The sequence below is a fragment of the Lepidothrix coronata genome, unplaced genomic scaffold, assembly GCF_001604755.1.
Source record: "Lepidothrix coronata isolate B3197 unplaced genomic scaffold, Lepidothrix_coronata-1.0 Scaffold11, whole genome shotgun sequence".
Classification (NCBI taxonomy): Eukaryota; Metazoa; Chordata; class Aves; order Passeriformes; family Pipridae; genus Lepidothrix; species Lepidothrix coronata.
Genome location: NW_016690191.1, coordinates 3,144,793 through 3,162,864, shown reverse-complemented (window position 1 = coordinate 3,162,864; position 18,072 = coordinate 3,144,793). Strand labels below are relative to the sequence as shown.

General features: G+C 44.9%; 1 protein-coding gene across 4 annotated transcripts in view; it reads left to right on the top strand.

Moving 5' to 3' along the window:
• CHD2 (chromodomain helicase DNA binding protein 2) overlaps window positions 1–18,072 on the top strand; it is a 63,419-nt gene that overhangs the window by 14,029 nt on the left and 31,318 nt on the right. For 3 of the 4 annotated variants that reach the window (XM_017805011.1, XM_017805009.1, XM_017805010.1), the window contains 2 exons: window positions 12,072–12,279; window positions 14,953–15,039. In XM_017805011.1, the coding sequence (XP_017660500.1) occupies window positions 12,072–12,279; window positions 14,953–15,039 (295 nt within the window). Of the gene's footprint in view, window positions 1–12,071; window positions 12,280–14,952; window positions 15,040–16,064; window positions 16,159–18,072 lie in introns of those variants that run through there. The other variant, XM_017805012.1, reaches the window with a different exon arrangement.

The window sequence follows — 18,072 nt, the reverse complement described above, 5'->3', positions numbered from 1 at the left end:
TTCCAGCTTTTGAATTTCAGTTTTTAGGTTTTTTGTGCTGTGAAAAATGACCTTGTCGGTTTAGCCATTGCTGCATTGCACCATTTTACATACAAGGCAAATTTTTCTTTGAAGAATCTCAGAAGTCTAAACTTTAACTGAGGGCCATACAGAAGCCTGGTGTAGTAGTAAATTATAGTAAATAGACACAAGAAAAAGTTACATGAATGAAAAAAAGCTCATTTTAAAATATAAACTGGAAAGTGCCTGTTTGTCTGATACCCCTTACTTCAAATTTTATTTGAGCTTGTAGAACTTTTGATACTGTTGAGGTATTTTAGAGTATTTTTATACAATTTACCTAGACTTTGTCCCACTGGTGATGGCATTTTGTATCATAAAATATACATTTGGACTGTTAACAAGAGGTACCAAATGCTTTGCTTGTTTTGTTTAATGTATTTTTGCTCAGTCTTTTTATTTACTTTTGTCGAGTAATGAGATTCTTTACAGATTTTTATAAACTTAACCTTGATGTGGGAAAAGCATTGAAATACTGGAAATGTTTGTTTGCTGGGAATGCACAATTACCAAATCGCTCATTTTGTATTTAAAGGGTCGGCTCTTTCAAAAATTGGAAATATTATGCATTTTTGTTTCTAGTTTGTAAATATTCTTGAGTTTTGCATTTTGTCAATTTTAATTGAATCATGGCCTGTTTCTTTTTCTCTGGTGTTGTCTTCAGTCATTTTTAACTAACATCAATAAAAAAGAATTCTGAACTGTCTGTTGTATCACATGTGCTCTATGTGATGTTCAGGTGTTTGAATAGTATTTCTGATGTCTTGATTTAACCTTCCTTATGCACACGAACTTGAAATATTGTGGGAATACATATCAAATTACTTTAACGTTTTAGTATAAACTTGGATGGTATTCTGGGTGTATTAAAATTGCAGTCAAATTTTAAGTCCTAAAATGGATATGGGTAAGTCTGTTTAATTTGAAATTATTATTAACTGAATTAGCCTCAGGGATTGTTGAAGTATTATATGTAGCACCTATACAGAGCTTTTCCAATAATGCAGTTTAAAAATACATCAGATTTTCAAGACTGTGCTTTCTTTACTGTAAATGCTGCACACAAAATACTGTGTGAAAATTCACATTTTGAAAAAACATATAATTCAGCTTACCTAAGTTTTTATGCTTTTTTTAAAGTGCAAATTATCAGCAGTAACGGGCATAATTGTTCAGGAAATCGAAAGGTATTTTTTTGTGTTAGAAATATTATGCTGAATAGAAGCTGAAATGGGAGCCATGTAGTCCCACAGGAAGAAGACCTCTGGGGTTTTGTCCTTAGGGGTATGGGATTTGCATAGTTTCTGAAGTGCTTTTGGGGTTTTCATTGAAAGGTTATTTATCATAATTGATCCATTTACATGTAACACCTGTTGTGTGAGGTTATCCTTCTCCCCCTTCACATCTTTTTTTCTCAAGATAAACTTGCTGTGGGTAACACCAACTCACCTGAAGTGTGGGAACAATTGAACACAGGATATATGCAAGTGAACCCTGTCGAGCTTATTTCTGAGCTGTGAGTCAGCTGAATGTCATAAAATGGGCTTTACTTCCTGAGGTTGACCTGAAGTTGTAGGGGAAATGATTTCTAGGAAGTAAAGCCTCCACTTTGCTGTACTGTAACCCAGAAATGCACTGGTGTGTGCACTTCACATGTGCTGAGACAGATTGGCATCTGTGGAAGTTGGTGAAGTCCTGTCACTGAGTCCCTGGTGGGAGGCCTGGGTGGTGAGGAGGTGGATGTGGCAGATGACATTCACCTGGAGAAGCAAAACTGGAGGACTAGAGAAGGGTGTTAAAGTGGAAGAAAATAGAATTCCTGTACACCACTGTAGTGTCCTAACTGAGGAGTATGTCTGGAATTGACTCCCACCTTTCCAGTCCTAAGGAAATGCAAAGTCCTGGCTGAACAAACAAATACCTGAGGAGTGTCCCAAGGCAGATGATTGTTCTTGGGTGGGAGATGGTGTTAACTCTTTGCAGTTTGTAAGCTGAGGGGTGTACTCGCTTCCTTTCCAGATGAACAGCAACAACCGCCCTTTGTGCACTGACAGTAAATCCAAACTTGGAGCTGAGGGATTTCATGCAACTTTCCCCACGTGGGGTTGAAGTTGCTGTGGGTCTGCTGCAGTTCCTGCTGACCATCACCTATGTGCCTGGGGCTTGCATTAAATAATTGAACACAATCTGATGTCTCTTCTAGCGTCTTCTGTGCTGTGTTTCTGAGAGGCAGGTCGTGTGAAGGTACATCCATGGACAGCCCTCACTGGAATTGCAGAGCCAGAGGCAGGCGGGAGTCTCCCTGAAGCTGAGTTTTGGAGTGGTTTTGGAGGGATAGCAAGTAACAGGCAGGGGATACATTGTTGTTTTCCTTTCCTTGGCCTGCATCTGTTGCAGTTGCTCTCCCACCTCTGCAATATCCCATGTGGGATTGGTTTCTGCTGCAGAAGCTGCAGGGCTGGACAAGCCTTTGTGTCTGTATCCAGCTCTGAGCTGCTTTAGCATTAAAACATCTTGTTCTTTGGAAAAAAAAGGTCGTGGTGGGGTAGCTGTCAGCCCATTTTCTGAGCAGAGAGCTAGGGGTCTGAGGTCTGAAATGGCGTTTGTTTGCTCAGCAGCCGCCTCCCAGAGCAGGGCTGTGCAGCCTTCGCACAGCACAACACCCTGCCTGACGTGGCAGCCATTTTATGGAGATGTCTGTACATACGAAACAGCATTTGGCGCGGGGGGGAGAGCAGGGAAATGAACATGTACAGCAAAAACTGCCGTCCCTGGCTAACGCTGGGAGCCGAGGGCACCCCTTTGTTGTTCGGGTAGCGCTCGGGGAGGGCTGCAGCGCTGTCGCGGCGGTGCGGGAGCAGCGGAGTCACAAAATGGCTGTTCTTTGTGCCGCACTGACGGACGCGCCGGAGCCGCGGGAGCCGTGCGGGGGTTCAAAGGCCGCCCTGGGCCGGCCGAGCCGCCATTGGCTGCGCGCGGGCTGCGCGCGCAGCGCTCCCGCGGGAGCGGCAGCGGGATCGGGATCACTGCGCCGGGAGCGGCTCCCCCCGCTTCCTCTCATCTGCCGGGCGTGGGCTTGCATTTCATTTATTTTTTTTTCTTTTTAATAGTGCAGGCTATTTTGAGAAGTGACTTGATAAAGAGCAGAGCTATTTTTGGTGCTTTTTTTTTTTTTTTAAACTTCAAAAGGAATTGCAGAATACCGTAGTATTCCTGGAGCATGTCTTCTTTTGTTTGTTTGTTTGTTTGTTTTGTCGGGTTTTTTTTCAGTATCCTTAAATTACTAAAACTCACTGTTAGCTTTCCACGTGTTTTTTTTTCAGTGGATTTTCTTTGAGATGAATAGAAGCATTAAACGCAATTATTAAAATGCTCCTAACTGTGGGTTTCAACTTTTTATCCAGCTGACGGGCTGTTGTGGCCATCGTGCGTGTCCCCAGGCTTTCGGTTTCATTTGCACCGCTGGATTTTTTAGCGAGGATTTTTTTCCCCTCCCCCTTTTTAAGCTTTAACCCTTTATGAAACTGTCAGGAGCCTTTTTTGAGAAGGGAAAACCCTTGATCAGTGCAGGACACAGAAGGAATAATGTGCAAAGAATTCATATGAATCGTGATGTAATCTGTGTGCAGCACAAAGGAGATTGTTCTTGTTTTGCTTTGTTACTTCTGTTTCACATTACCCTCATGAAGGAAATGTCTCATCTAATTATGCATGCACAATCCTGAGGCTTTCAACTCCTCTATTCCCTGTTTTGCGATTGCTGCCAGGGATGGATACAGTATATACAGAGCTATAAAAAGGGCTCACCAACTGCAAGAAGGCTACATTTAGCTGGAATTCATTATCTTCTGGATCATTCTTTTTCAGTTAAACATCTTAAGCTAATTAAACAAATTTTTATGTTTTCTCTAAAGGCATGAGTTTTGCTGAATAAAAATGGAAAAAAAGGAATCAAGAGCTCACCTGGGTACTTCTGTAACCCTGCCAAAGTGTCCGTGTGGCACAGCATGTGCTGGGCTGGGGCATTGCCGTAGCTGAGAGCACGTGTGTGCAGGCGTGCTCCTGCCACTCCTGCCCAAATCCACCGGTGCCTTCAGCCAGGGGACAGTGACATGGCTCAGATCGTAGATGAGAGTCTGTTACACTTTCTGTCGGGTTGGTGTTTCACCTGCTTCTGAGTGCAACACTTGCCCTTATCTGCACCTTCCCCCACTTCCTACATGGTGGAGCAGAGCTCTGCCGTGGCTCAGGGGTGGCATTTCCAAGAAACCGATCCCTTCTGCTGTACCTTGGGCTACAATAACCACACTCATTTCTGCATTTAAAAAAACCCAACAAAACATTTCCCCTGTTAGCTCTGAGAGGGCGCGGAGGGTTGGACAGGAAGGCAGCAATGTTTAATCTCTCCAATTCGGTATAGGGGGTAAACCAGTTACTACATTTTTCATGTTTCACACCTCAGAAAGCTGTTCATATGATTAGCAGGTTTCTGAGTTGCTAAACCTGTCTTTGAGGAATTTTTATACTGGCACTTCTCTTGATTCAGACCTATTAGTGCTAGTTTTGAGGACCAGGCAAGGGTACCAGTGGCAGATGCAAACAAGTCACGAGGTGAAGTCCCCGGGACTCTGAGCTGGAGCATAGGGACTGAACTGAAGCTTCTGATGCCATGGCCTGGTTGCTTTTGAACTTGAGACAGCTGAAGTAAACCTACTTTGGGTGGAATTGCATCTCCTGATACATAACCTGGAGGTGTGTATATCCGCGGTATCTTGTTTTATGTTGCACACAACAGTCCCAGCAGGAATTGCACTGTTAAATTAGACTGTTGAGTTCTGAAGATGGAAAAGGCTTCTCAATTTCCCCTTGCCCCAGCTGAAATCCAGCACAGGAAGGGGGTGATAAGGGATGGAGAAAGATTCTTTTCTGCTTTATCTTGTCTCCTTCAAGGAAAGTACAAACAGCACAGCACTGGGGGAGAGGATGGCCTGGATCACCATAATTAGGTATAAGCAGCCTTCTAGCAAAGGATGTGCTGTTCTACTGACATGGTGTCTTAACATCAATCTTTTTGGTGTGTTTTTATTGAAAGACATGCTGAAATGCCGTGAAGATGCTCTTTCAACAGGTGCTGGTGTGTGTTTAAAGACCACCTTTACACCTTGTAAAGGAGCATTGAAATGAAAGCAAAAAAGCCCTTAGTGACTTGCAGTGAAGCTTTTGTAGGTCTGACAAGCTGTTAATGCCTCCTTTTCTTGGAGCAGGTACTGTCTTTTGGATATAATTAGCCAAATGTTGCTGAGTCTTTCCAAATATGCAGTAGCTCTTACTAAATCACAGCTTGTGCAGTGCTGCTGCTAAATTATAATTTTCAATCTCCAGCTCGCTTTATATTTATCTGTGATCTGAGATAACCTACACTGTACTACATGTGATTTTCTGCCCTTGACTAATAAGGGTTAAAAAATAAAAAGTTTGAAGCAGTGGTCTCAGATTCCCTTCTGGTATTGTGCTGGATGTGCTGGCTTGCTGTTTGGTCTTGGCAGGGTGTCTGTGGAATGTGTCTGCCAAGCTCCACAGAAGGGATGGGGTGGGATGCTGAACACTTCATTGCTCACCAACCTTTACCCTGGTAATGAAGAAGGATATTGCAATGTCAAGAATCCACTGACTCCACAACACCTGACTCCGTAGGAAAAAGTTGTGTTGTAATTATTTATGTTTCTTGCAAGTGTTATTGTTAAGTATAGATGACTTAATAGAATTGCTAATATGTTAATTGTAGGAATCTTTCATGGGAAGGAATCTCTGTGCTTCACTGCAGAGCTGTCACCAGTTGAGCTTTGAATGCCATGTGCTGTTTGTAAAACGGAGGCTCAATGTTGAGCCTTAAATCTCTTGGTTAAAAAAGAGTTTTTAACAGTCACTTGGAATAACTCCCTCAGGCCAGATCAGACTCACCTTTTCTGAACTGCAGGTCACCTGAAACCAGAAAATAATTTCTGCACCTTCGGGTTTCTCTTCAAAGTTTTTGGGCCTGAATTTCTATGTACACTGCATGATTTAATTTGAGGGGTTTTGAAGGGAGTTTGCAGATGTGAAGGGAACAAAACCAACCACTCTTTCTGTACTACTTTAAACCATAATTGTGTGTGCACACTCCATCCCCTCTGTGCATCTCCATGTCCTTTGCCAGCAGGATGCAGCTGTGTGCAGAGTCCCCTTTGTGCTGCCACAGAGCTCCAGCCCAGTGGGGACATGGCAGGAGCTGGAATTGCAGAGGGCACAGCGAGTTAACCCTGCTTGCTCTCTCACCTGAGGAAGGTGTGCACCTCCAGGCTGCTTCTCCTCTCATTGTGTGAAGTGAGGAGGTGCTGGGTGCTGCCAGGACTCAGACTGGATCCTCTTGCTTATGGGGGACTTGGAGCCCGGAAACGCTCCACTGCTTCCAGGGGAGGGAGAGATGGGCCCTTTCAAACCCTGAGAACTGCAATTGTTCTCCCCTTTCTGTGCAGGAAAGGGGAAGGATGCTGCCTTTGGAGATTATCAATGGTGCTCCTTAATCAAGCAGACAGGTTTTGACTCCTTTTGTCTCTCTGCTGGCTTTTTCTTTTTTTTTCTTTTTTTTTTTCTTTTTTTTTTTCTCTCCCCTACTAAACATCCCAAGCATTTTTGGCCTCTGGCTTAAAGATCAGAGAGTGAGAGAGCCAGCTCTCCCCACCATGAATGAACTGCTCCTTTTGCTTGCTTATGAAAGCACAATGCGGTGTCTTTGTAGTGGAGAAAAAAAACCAACCCACTTTTGGAAAATCCTTGTCATTCAGCATAGCCCAGTGTGCTTTACTGAGCTGCAGCAGAGCAGTGAGGGATATATTTAGCTCAGGATTGCTTTGCCTTTGGCATTTGGGAGTGCTGTGCTGGGGTAAGTAGCAGTGGCCAGAGTAGGCTGGAAATGCTCACAGCCCAGTTCAGGTGGGTGTTTTGGATGGGATGCCTGCTGGGTGCATAATCCCTCAGCTGGTACAGTGGCACCGTGGCCCAGTTGTGCCTCGTGCTGTGTAAATGTAATTAACACCCAATGCTGCAAGCCACGTTTGCAGGCACAGGTGGAAGAGGTTTGGATTCTCCATAGGAACTTCTCATGTGCCTATTTATGAAAAAAGAAAATAAGGTTACTGGTCACAAAGCGAGGTTGGGGAAATATTTTTGTTTTTTGAAGGACACGTTGGCAATCTGGAAGGGGCACCCCTATAACTGTGGGGTTTGTTGTGCCCCTTGAAAGATGGCCCAGAGTTGGCCGTATCATACCGTGAGCATTCAGTTGTTTGAGACTCACTCTTAAGCAGTATGAAGAGTCTGGCTGTGTTTTGGATATTCTCATTTAAGTCCCTGCTTGGAGGATCATTGTTAGAAATACTGTGCATGGGTAGGGAGAGTAGAGGAGCCGGAGTATTTTTCTTCTTTCTCTTCCCCCTATTTCTACTTTTGCCTGCAGGAAATAAATTGGGAAAAGCTCTTTCACTGACTGAACCTTCTCAAGGCTTATCATTCAGAAACACTTTGCCTTGGGAGACAGGCAAGCACCAATCACTTTTTAACAGACTTTCAGAATAAAATCAAGGGAACTCAAAAAGCTAGGAAGGCATTTATCTTCAGTGTCACAATCTGTCTTTCACTTGACTCTCCTGCACTATCTGTGTGCTGTATCTGTATGGCCTTGTCTGTGATTACTATGGCATTTGTTCATTTCCCTGCCCAACCCCAGACAAAGGATAGATCCCATGCAGTTCTTCTCAGTCCCCTGTGGTACCTGTATTATCCCATCTTTATCCAGTGATCTATAGCCAGAGATCATCTTGTGTTCCTCTCCCTGGCTGGTTTAGTAGTTTGTTTGTTCCTGTGGTTTGGAGCCTTTCTACAGCTACCCTGTGACTTGAGTGCACATATCAACATTGACGGTGCTTGTTTGTATTGCAACATATGTAGACATTTCATATGTTTATACAGAATCATGGAATGGCCTGGGTTGGAAGGGACCTCACCTTGTTCCAACCCCCCTGCCATGGACAGGGACACCTTCCACAAGACCAGGGTGCTGAGAGCCCCATCCAACCTGACCTGGAACACTTCAGGAATGGGGAGTCCACAACCTCTCTGGGCAACCTGTGCCAGGGCTTCACCACCCTCATAGTAAGGAATTTTTTTCCTAATACCTGATCTAAACCTACTTTCAGTTTGAAGCCATTCCCCCTTGTCCTGTCACTATCTCTTGTAAATAGTCTCTCTTCATAATAGGGAACATCACATTTATAACTCAAATATTCAAAGGAAATATTTAACAGCAGCACGGTGCCCATCTCAGTCGGTGTGTTTATGTCTTCTCTGGGTTGTCACTGTGCCTGTGTGTCCCACAGTTCATGCAGGTCACTTAGAAAGACAGAACCACTTAAACAGGAGTTAAACATAATGGTTTCTGGTATTATCCAGCCCCTGATATTATCCAGCCATGGAATAATGTGCCAAGGGCCTTCCTGAGCCTTCACAGGGTGGTTTTGCTGGTGCCAAATCCCTGTGGAGCTTGTGAAGCCCAGTGGACTGTTGCTGTTTGAATTCAAACTTGTTTAGATTAAAAACATTCACAGCAGTTCTTAAAACTGGGAGGAGTTCCATTTGGGTCATTAATCCGCCTTTATTCTCCTGGCTTAATTCAAGTTCTGTCCCTCAAAAGTCACATTTTAAACTTTGGGGCAGAATGGTCCCAGTTAGAACCATTCGTTTGTCAGTTTTTCGTTTCAGAAATGTGTGTTGGGGTCATTTTTTCAGCTCTCTCACACCTACTGTTTGTACTTGCTGAGAGCTTATAAAATGGTTTGTTGCTGTTAGCAAAGATGATACCCTATAAAATGAAGTCATGGGAAGTACTAAATGCAAAGTCTGGAGTCTTCAGGCATGCTGTAATTTCCTTTTAAACTTAGATGCCTGATTGTAAAGGGTCTTATCACTGCTGTTCAGCTACTTATTTCTTGGAAGGAACGTGTCTTTCTTGGTAAGGAATGATTTGGTTTTCTTCCACCTCAAGTCAGGAACAAGCTCTTAATTAAAACAGAATTATAGCCTGAAGTATTTCTAAGAAACCAGGGTAATGTATTTGGCTGAGTCTTTGCAGATTTCAAATTTTTTAGGGGTTTTTCACTTTAGGGAGTTACCAACAGTCCAGCTGTAGCTTTCCTGATGTTCTCGGGTGTTTCTCTGCTGAAGTTGAAGGAGGGTGAACTGGTTGAATTGTGATTTTTTTGACAATCAATTACAGCTTATCCCTCCCAGTTTAATTGAAAGTAGGTCTTGTTTGGATGCTAACTTTAAGGGCATTAAAACAGGGCATATTCCAAAAATAACTTCTGGAAATAGGGCTTGGATCTCTGGGTATGTACAGTGTAAGGCCTGACTTGACGTATAATGTTGCTAATATTTTATACTCCGTTGGCAGGTAGGAATGCTTCCTGATTGTCCCAGTGACAGTTAGAAAGGATTATTTTATGTAAATAACCTTTTGTCTTTTTTTATTCTATTAATGAAGAAATGAAGACAAACGCACATTCTTTTGTCTTGATAACTTCCAAGTTGTTTATTAAAAAGAAATAAATTATTTGCAACAGCCTTCAGAAGGACGTAACCACTTCTCATCTACGTTTTTCCTTAGTAGGGCAAGCACATGTGCAGGCAAATGCCTGCACATGCAGACGTGTATGTCTCCAGAGAAGTCACCCTCTTTTCAGATGACACAGTTCACAGCTTGAAAAAAAAAGAATTACAGTGCTCACATAATGTTGTGGATAAAGCACATGAATTACGGCTGTTGATGTGCAGAGAGCCTGTGTCCAGATGTCCTTGAAATAAAGCTTAGGGCTTTGAGGAACAAAGAGCTCCAGAGGGGGAGGAGGAGACTAATTACTGTTCTGCCTCTAAACAAATACTGCCAAAGCTGCCTGGCCTCAGTCTAGCCTGGGCTGTTAATTCTTCCATCTTTTGCTAAGAAATCTGATGGAAGGAAAAACACTCTTCCTCTTTTGTGTGTCCTTGTGGAACATGGGACATCAGCATGACAGAGTTGCTGCTTTCTGTTGTGACAGTAGAGGTTTGGATGCCTCCAGATCCCATTGTTTTGTGGAGGTCGAGCCTCCATCCCTGCAGGAGGCTCAGTGGGATTGTGTCCTACCCATGGACCAAGTGTCCCCAGAGCTGCTGGAGTGTCATTCCCTGGAGTGGGGTGGCACAACCACAGGTTACACATGTAGCAATGGAGGGCTGTGGTGGAGAAGAGGGGACCATTGTAGAGATCGTACAACGAGGGGTGCAGTGGGATACTGTGCGTGGAGCTGTGCCTTTGGTTATCGTGGTTAGCTTCTGTCCATGGACAGGGACACGCAGGAAGGACTGGGCCGCCTGGAATGGCCATAGTTCAACTTGAATTTCCAGCCCTGCTTCGAGGCAGCGATGTGATACCCCCAGGCTGGGGTGGTGGATCAGCAGCCGTGGGTGATGCCTCCCCCTGCTCCCTGCGGAAGGGGCTCTGTTTCTGGCCCTTCAGCCTCAGGCAGCCCCTCTCCCTGCAGATTCCCTTTCCTCCAGGCGCTTCCACTTCAGTGCTCGGGAATAGCCCCGCGGTCGCAAGATGGCGGCGGAGGGGCGGCCGCGAAATGGCGGCCGCGGCGCCGCCTGAGGGCGGGAGCCGCGCGGGTGCTGCTGCCCCCTGTCCGCGCCCCGGGGCACGGCGGGGACGGGCCCGGGGCTCACACATTCCATTACACGAGTTTGTTTTATCTGAGAGTGGAAGGTGTCTTGTCGTGGTGTGAATTAGCCCTATCTGCATATGGTGGTCCCCGGGAATAGTAGCCGGGTCTAGAGATCTGTCTCCATAGCGCGCATTAATCCCTATGGCTTTGTATGTAATTGTACACGTGCTCGTGGGTTTTTTCTTTTTTTTTTTTATTTCTTCATTTTTTATTATTTTTTCCTTGAATCCTGAAATCTGAGCAAAGCCTTTGATGTACCTTGCTACTTTTGTACAGAAGTAAAAGAAAAATAAAAGTCTTGTTTTCCCTCTGCAAAGTTTTCTTGACTCTTTTTTCATAATATTTAATTTAAGTAAGCTCTTAAATATGACAAAAGCATCCAGCTGCCAGTGAAGCGCTGACTGGGAAAGGGGGGATGCTCCTAATTCTAGAAGATTGTAGATTATCACCACACTGCATTTTTGTTTGTGATAGAGGGATTTGAATGCTGCCTTGCATGTCTAATATGGTATACTGAGTTTTCAGTTTTCTTTATTGGATTTTAAATGAAAAAATAGATTCTGAAGTGATTGGGCAAAGGTATTGGAATATTTTGCCCACATAAAATAGTTTGGCCTCTCATTGGTTTGTTGACAAGCCTTTATTTAAGAGAATATTCTGTGTGTTAACCCATTTTAATGTAAAGATTAAAAAAAAAAGGAGGGAAATGCAACTTGATGTTCTACTCTCCCATTATTGGATATCAGATTTTTTTTTAACTACTGGCTATACTAGGATGCAGTGGAGAGCCATGCTGGATCAAGTGCTTATCTTTAATACAGCAGGATGGTCTCCAGATGCTCCAGCTCCCAAAATAACCTTGCTCTTGCTCGCCCTAAGACAGCCAGATCCTCAGAGGACTACCTGTGCTGCTGGTATTACTAATGCTTTTCTCTGTGGTACCACTGCTGTTTTTATTCTGTTGATGAGCTGGAGACCCTGGACAAGGATTTCTGGGGCTGCATTCTCACCCCTGTGTTCACTGTCAGTCCTGGGAAGGAATTGCCGCTGCTGCAAAATGCCATTGCAGGGTGTCTGTTCAGGACAGCGTTCCCACTTAACATTTAGGCTCTTCCAAGCCTGTTGTTGTGGCTTGGACATGTCTCAGGTTTGCTCGATGCATATTTCAAGGCTGCGACAGTACAGTTAAAATGTAATCTCTTCTTTCTCTACCATTAGTCACTCAGCATCCGAAGAAGCCTCTGGCTCTGACTCTGCAAGCCAGTCTGAAAGCGAGCAGGGCAGCGAATCAAACAGCAGCTCGGAGTCCTCTGAGAGTCAGTCTGAATCCGAAAGTGAATCAACGGGTTCCAAATCCCAGCAGACCCCTCCTGAAACCAAAGAAAAACCAGCCTCTAAGAAGGAAAGGATAGCAGATGTTAAAAAGGTATTGCCCCTGCTGCTCTGCACAGGCACGTTATTGCCGTACTTGCCATGGAAGGTCAGATGGCAGGACCCCAACAAAGCTGTCTCCAGCTTCCCAGCCACTTTGCACATGGACCAAACAGCCTCTGGCCTCCAGTGTCCCCAGGTCACTCTCTGGTTGCTTGGTCTGTGTGCTGGAGCCCTGCTGATGTCACCCTTGTGAGCAGGAGCTGGTGTGTTTGTGGAACAACTCTTTGGGCACCAGGTAGACAGTGATGGGGCTGACTGGTGAATGAGAGGCAGGCGCCTGTCATCAACACGTGATCCTGTCATTTCATCCTCTCCCTCTGTCTTTCGACTCTTGTCTCCCCTCTCCCTCAGAAGCAGTGGAGGAGGCTTGTCTAGTGTTTGGTCCACTTTTTTTTTACATCACTGTCTTCCTCTGAAAAAAATATAGAAAAAAAAAGGAGGAATAAAAAAGCTATTTAACTTCTGTTGGTTAATATGTCCAGAACAGTGGGTTTTTGTTGTTGTTGTTGTTGTGGGTTTTTTTTCCTTTTTTTTTTTTTTCAGCTTCCCAGCTACCCCCTTCAGATAGCCAGGTTTTCCTTCCACTTGCTGCCCAGGAGGAAATGAGATTTTTGGTGTTGATGCACCTGGTGTCCCTCTGCATCTCCCAGTGCAGAAACTGGTACCTGCTTTGCCTGAGGGGTAGAGGCACCTGAGTAACATGGTTGTAGTGTGAGGTGAGAAAGAGGAGCCCAAATACCCATTTGGAGACAGGAACTCAGTGAACTGAGTTCAGTTGGAAGGAAGAAAATCAGGTTAGGTCAGTTTGTTTATTTGTTTGGGGTGTATAACCATCCAGTTGTCCTTAACTGTGGCTTGCACTGCACACAGGTTGCTTCTGGAGAAAGTTGCTATATGTGTAAAGACAGAAGGAAGGGCAGTGCTTCCAGCCTGTGCTCCCCATGTACCTGCCAGGGAGAAGTGAAGGATTTTGTTACCAGTTTCTCTCTCTCACAAATCTCCAGGCTGCTGGTTCAGGTCATGTCTAAACCCTCCAGTGTTAGGACTGGTAAGGGAGGATGCATTTCTAAGGCAGTTGTGGTAACACAATATTAAAATTTCTGGTTTACTGTTGATAAGTGGGGACCAAAGGAACTTTTCTCCTCCTTTGAGGGCTTCTAAGAGCATGTCCCTAATAATAAATGTTAACATTATCCTACGAGGAAGCACATCCATACGTAGGGTGATAATTAGCATGAAACATGAAAAGGTCAGGGCAGCCTCTAATAAGAAAGCCTCTCCCTTCCTAATTTCTCTGTTAATGGATGTTTTCCTTAGCTAGGCCTAACCTAGGCATGTTGATACCTGTTCCTTTTGAATAACCAATGCAATTAATTATTATATTACTGTTTATTTGATGTTTGTGTAGATACACCCATGAAGGTGAGGTTAATTTGTGTTAGGTGCTATTCAGATTTGTCATGGGAGTTGATCCCATATTCAAAACCCATGTCATGTAATAGGTGGAAAGATAAGTTCTTCAAATGGTTTTGGGAGTATTTTGATTTGTTCTTTCATGTGAATTTATCTCTGTACTTGCATGCCCAGCAGGCACACACCTTCACAGTCTGTCCATTATCCCATTGCTCCTTTAGCAGAGGCAGGGAAAAATTGCTGGGCTGCAGCCTTGTGTGCATCATGCTCTTAATCCCAATCACTGCTGCATCTGGCAGTGTATTTTGATTTCCTTTTCCTGCCAGTGGCTTGCAGAGATATTTGAGGACTGGAGGGAGAGAGAATAAGAAGGAGAATAAATAGATTTAGAAAACTAATAGGATGAGCTCTGCTGAGGGAGAGAGAAATTGCTGTTGTAGGTGTTTGAGGGATATGTGGGGGTTTGTATCTGCCCTGTAGTTCTTCTAATGTCCTGTGTCACCAGCACAGCTCTGCATTCACGCCCCTTAGGGCATCCATTCTTATCTCCCCCTTCTTTTCCTGTCCATCCACAAGAACAATTGCATGCTGCTATACAGGGTGTATTAAACTGGTGAGAGCCTCATTACAGCACATAGAGCACAACTATTCCCAGCAGTCACCTCTCCACATCCACGTGTCCTGTGCTGCCAAACCATTTTGTCATCAGTGCGTTCAGGAGAGGAACCAGCAGCTGCCACTTCGCCTTGACAAAGTACAGGGTGCCCTGCTCAGTTTGCCATCCAGGCTGGGCCACAGAGTTCACTTTTGAGGTTGCTACTGGCAATTTCTCTGGGCAGCTGATGGGGTTTTCCTTCTGGAAAGGAACTGTGATTGGAATCTGTTAGCAGAGAATTGTCCTGTTGAGTTGGAAGGTCCATTCATTCTATGTCCCTCCTTACCTTTGGCACTGTTGCTGCAGGGGGCTGGCTACCTCAACACTCTGTCCTTCAGCCTCAGTGTGCTGGAGTGGTTTGTACCTTGGTGGAAACATGGACCACTGTAAAGATAGCACTGAGATAAAACATGCTGCTTTAGAGTCTTGCCAAATACCCCAAAATAATCATAATCTTTTTCAGCCAGTTTTTAAAGTGTCCGTCTACTGGTTGCTAATGGTTTTATGTTCATTTTTTTAAAACACCATCAAACTTCTCAGAAATGTCAGAAATAATTGGGGTGAAGCAGGCCTTCTGATGGTCTGTTTATTTTGCAGATGTGGGAAGAATATCCTGATGTTTATGGGGTTAGGAGGTCAAACCGAAGCAGACAAGAACCGTCACGATTTAATATAAAAGATGAGGTAAGGAAAAAAAAAAGGATGAGGGATTACTGAACATATAAAACCAACTAAACCCAAAGAGTGAAGGGAGGTCTCGTCTGCATTGCTTTGTACACTCTGAGTCCTAATTTGGTATTTGACTGTTGGAGCTCACAGTTGAGGTCCCAGTCCTGCAGCTGCATCCTCTTGGCCTGAGACCTCTGGAGTCAGCGGGACACTGTGTGGGCTGAGATCTGCATGCACTGATCTGATTGCTGCAACGGGGCGTAATGCAAGTCATGCTCTGCTGTAGGAACACCCTGGAGAGAATGAGTCTGCGTAATAAAAAAAACAGAACAAAACCAAAACACAACACGAATCCAACCAGGAATAAAGGAAAGTTCCCAGAAACACCTCAGAGCAACAAAACAGTCATTGTTGCCCATACTGGAATGGATCCCACTAATAAATGCATTTGCGTGTCTGCAGCTTTATGAGCCATCACTTTTCTTTGATTGAATACTGGGGAGTATTTTGTGCTTCAGCTGGAGGTGACAGTGGTCAGAGCCTGGCAGCCAAACCTCCTAATCGTTCCTTTTTTAGAACATTGTTTTTTTCTTAAGATGTAGGAATTAGCTGCCACCTTCATTTGCATCTAACAGGGTTTGTACATGGAGTGCTGAATCTGCAGGTCTTCAGGAAGGTCAAGTTGTAGAAGAGGGGAAAGGAAATCAGAAAGAGGCTTCCATGGAAAGCTTGAGGCTTAGGGCTAGGAATCTGAAGATAAGTGGGAGACTTTCAGCAGAGCAGGAGCCAAGTGGTACTCTGTGACTCCGGCTGTTTGTGCTTCGCCACCAAACCGTGCATTTGAATTCTTGAGGGGTCTGAGTCGCACGGCAAATGCAGGTCTCGATCTCCTTGCTCTGGTGTGTTATTGTTGAGCCTTGCGGCACCTCCAGTGCCACCACCTGCCCCCCCAGACTCCTGTGCTGGACGTCCCACAGAGCAGCAGGTTAGGAAGGGGCTTGGGACACACCATTGACGTAGCTTTTGTTTTCCTTTTCAAGTTCGGCAAAGGCCAGGCTCGCCTGCACTGTGCCGGCGACGTCACACCCACCTCAGACCTCCGCTGCACACCCCACTGCCCTCTTAGGGGCTCAGGTAAGTCCCATCTTTGTTTGTTTTACAATATTACGTGGTTTTGCAAATGTTGTTTTCTTTTTCGATATCTTTATTTCCTACTATTTAAGGTACGATAAAGTTAAAAAAAAAATAAATATGAGATGCAAAAACTTTGCTATACCACAAAATATTGTAAAAAACAAAAAAAAACACCCACTCCTCCAAATGACCCCGCTGCAACTTCTGTGACACAGAAAGCCAAAAGTAACAAAATTGGATCACTCCCTTCCCCTCTCTCTCCCCAAAGCAACACTGAGTCGTCCTCGTAGGGCAGCTCCCATCTGCAGCAGAGTCCGATGGAGGGTGTGACGTGTCAGGAGCACAGTGCTGGGGCCTCGCAGGGAGCAGGAGGACATGGAAAGTCTTGCTTTTGGAAGACCTAAACACCAAGAGGGTGGAAATAATGTAGCTCAAGCCTGCGTGGTGCTGAGCACTCCTTGCTGCTGCTGGACCCGGCAGAAACCCAAGGCACTTGACACCTCTCAAGGTTGCTTTTTACCTTTGCAGGGTTAATCCTGTCGCCAGTGACCTGCTCCTGTCTCTTGCTGCTTGGGACTTCCAGCACAGTGTCTGGGAGCTTGTAATTGCCTTCTTCCCTAATGCTTCTCTGCAGATTAGCAAAGAGCATCGCCCAGGCAGCGTGGCAGGCTCAGAGACCAGAGCAAGGATGAGGCATCACAGCTCCCCACGTGCTGCCCCGTGACTCACCTGCACGAGGGAGATGGCGCGTAGGAGGAGCTGGTTCAGGTTTTGGGGCACTGCTCAATCACTGTGTCCTCCGAGAGCAGCACTTTGAGTAGGTTATTTGTGTGTTAGAAATGGTTGCCTTCTGGGGATTTCTGGGCAGATTGTGTAGGTGCCCGAGGTGTGATCAGAGAGGGTGATAACTCGTGATCAATACCCAGGCGTGGGCTGAGTTATTGGGAAGCAAAAGTGCAGCTGTGCATGAGAGCACAGAGCTGCTCAGAAGACTAGAGCTGTCTCCAGGAACAAGAGCATGTGTGAGTTTTTTAGTAAAAACACTACTTCCTCGGGCATTTTCTTTGCAGTTAATAAATCAGCTTCAGGTTTCAGCCAGAGGATGTGAGGCGTGCAAAGCCAGGTGCCTTTCAGAGTATTCAAACTGAAAGGGGAAATTTAATTTAGATATAAGGAACAAATTCTTTGCTGTGAGGGTGGTAAGGCCCTGGCACAGGTTGCCCAGAGATGCTGTGGATGCCCCATTGCTGTAAGTGTTCAAGGCCAGACTGAACAGGGCTCTGAGCAACCTGGTCTAGTGAAAGGTCCCTGCCCATGGCAGGGTGGTTGGAATGAGATGGTCTGTAAGGTCTCATCCAACCCAAACCGTTTTATAATTCCGTCATTCTGGGGCAGTCAAGAAATAAATGTGCCCAAAACAGACATGATCTTTTTACTTTAAAAAGGGTGGTTTCAGATTGAAGTTAGTAATAAATGTCACAGTGCATCTTTTCTGTGAGAGAGAGAGGCCACAAGACACGCACCGGAGCATTCTGAAAATACAACTGGTTTTATTATTGGAAAAAAAAATCTGCTCATTTGCATTTTGGTCAATGCTTTGCCTCGTGTATTTGCTGAAAGTTCAAACACTATTGTTGGTCTCACTAGGAAAGAGAAGTTCAGCAGACGTAAGACTAACCTGGTGAACTGAGGTTCTCCAGCTTTTGTGGAGCACTAGAGCATGACCACTGTTAAGCCTGAAATGAGCAAATTCTCACTTTGACTGTAGTCTGAAATATTTCTTGCCTCTGTTTAAGCAAGTCTTTATCTCTCCTAGTAGGCATCGTGAGCTCCAGAGGCTCACCTGGGCCTCCTTTCCAGTGGTCTGGAGACTCCATTTCTCATGCCCTGTGCTAGTAATGACACTTACGGACC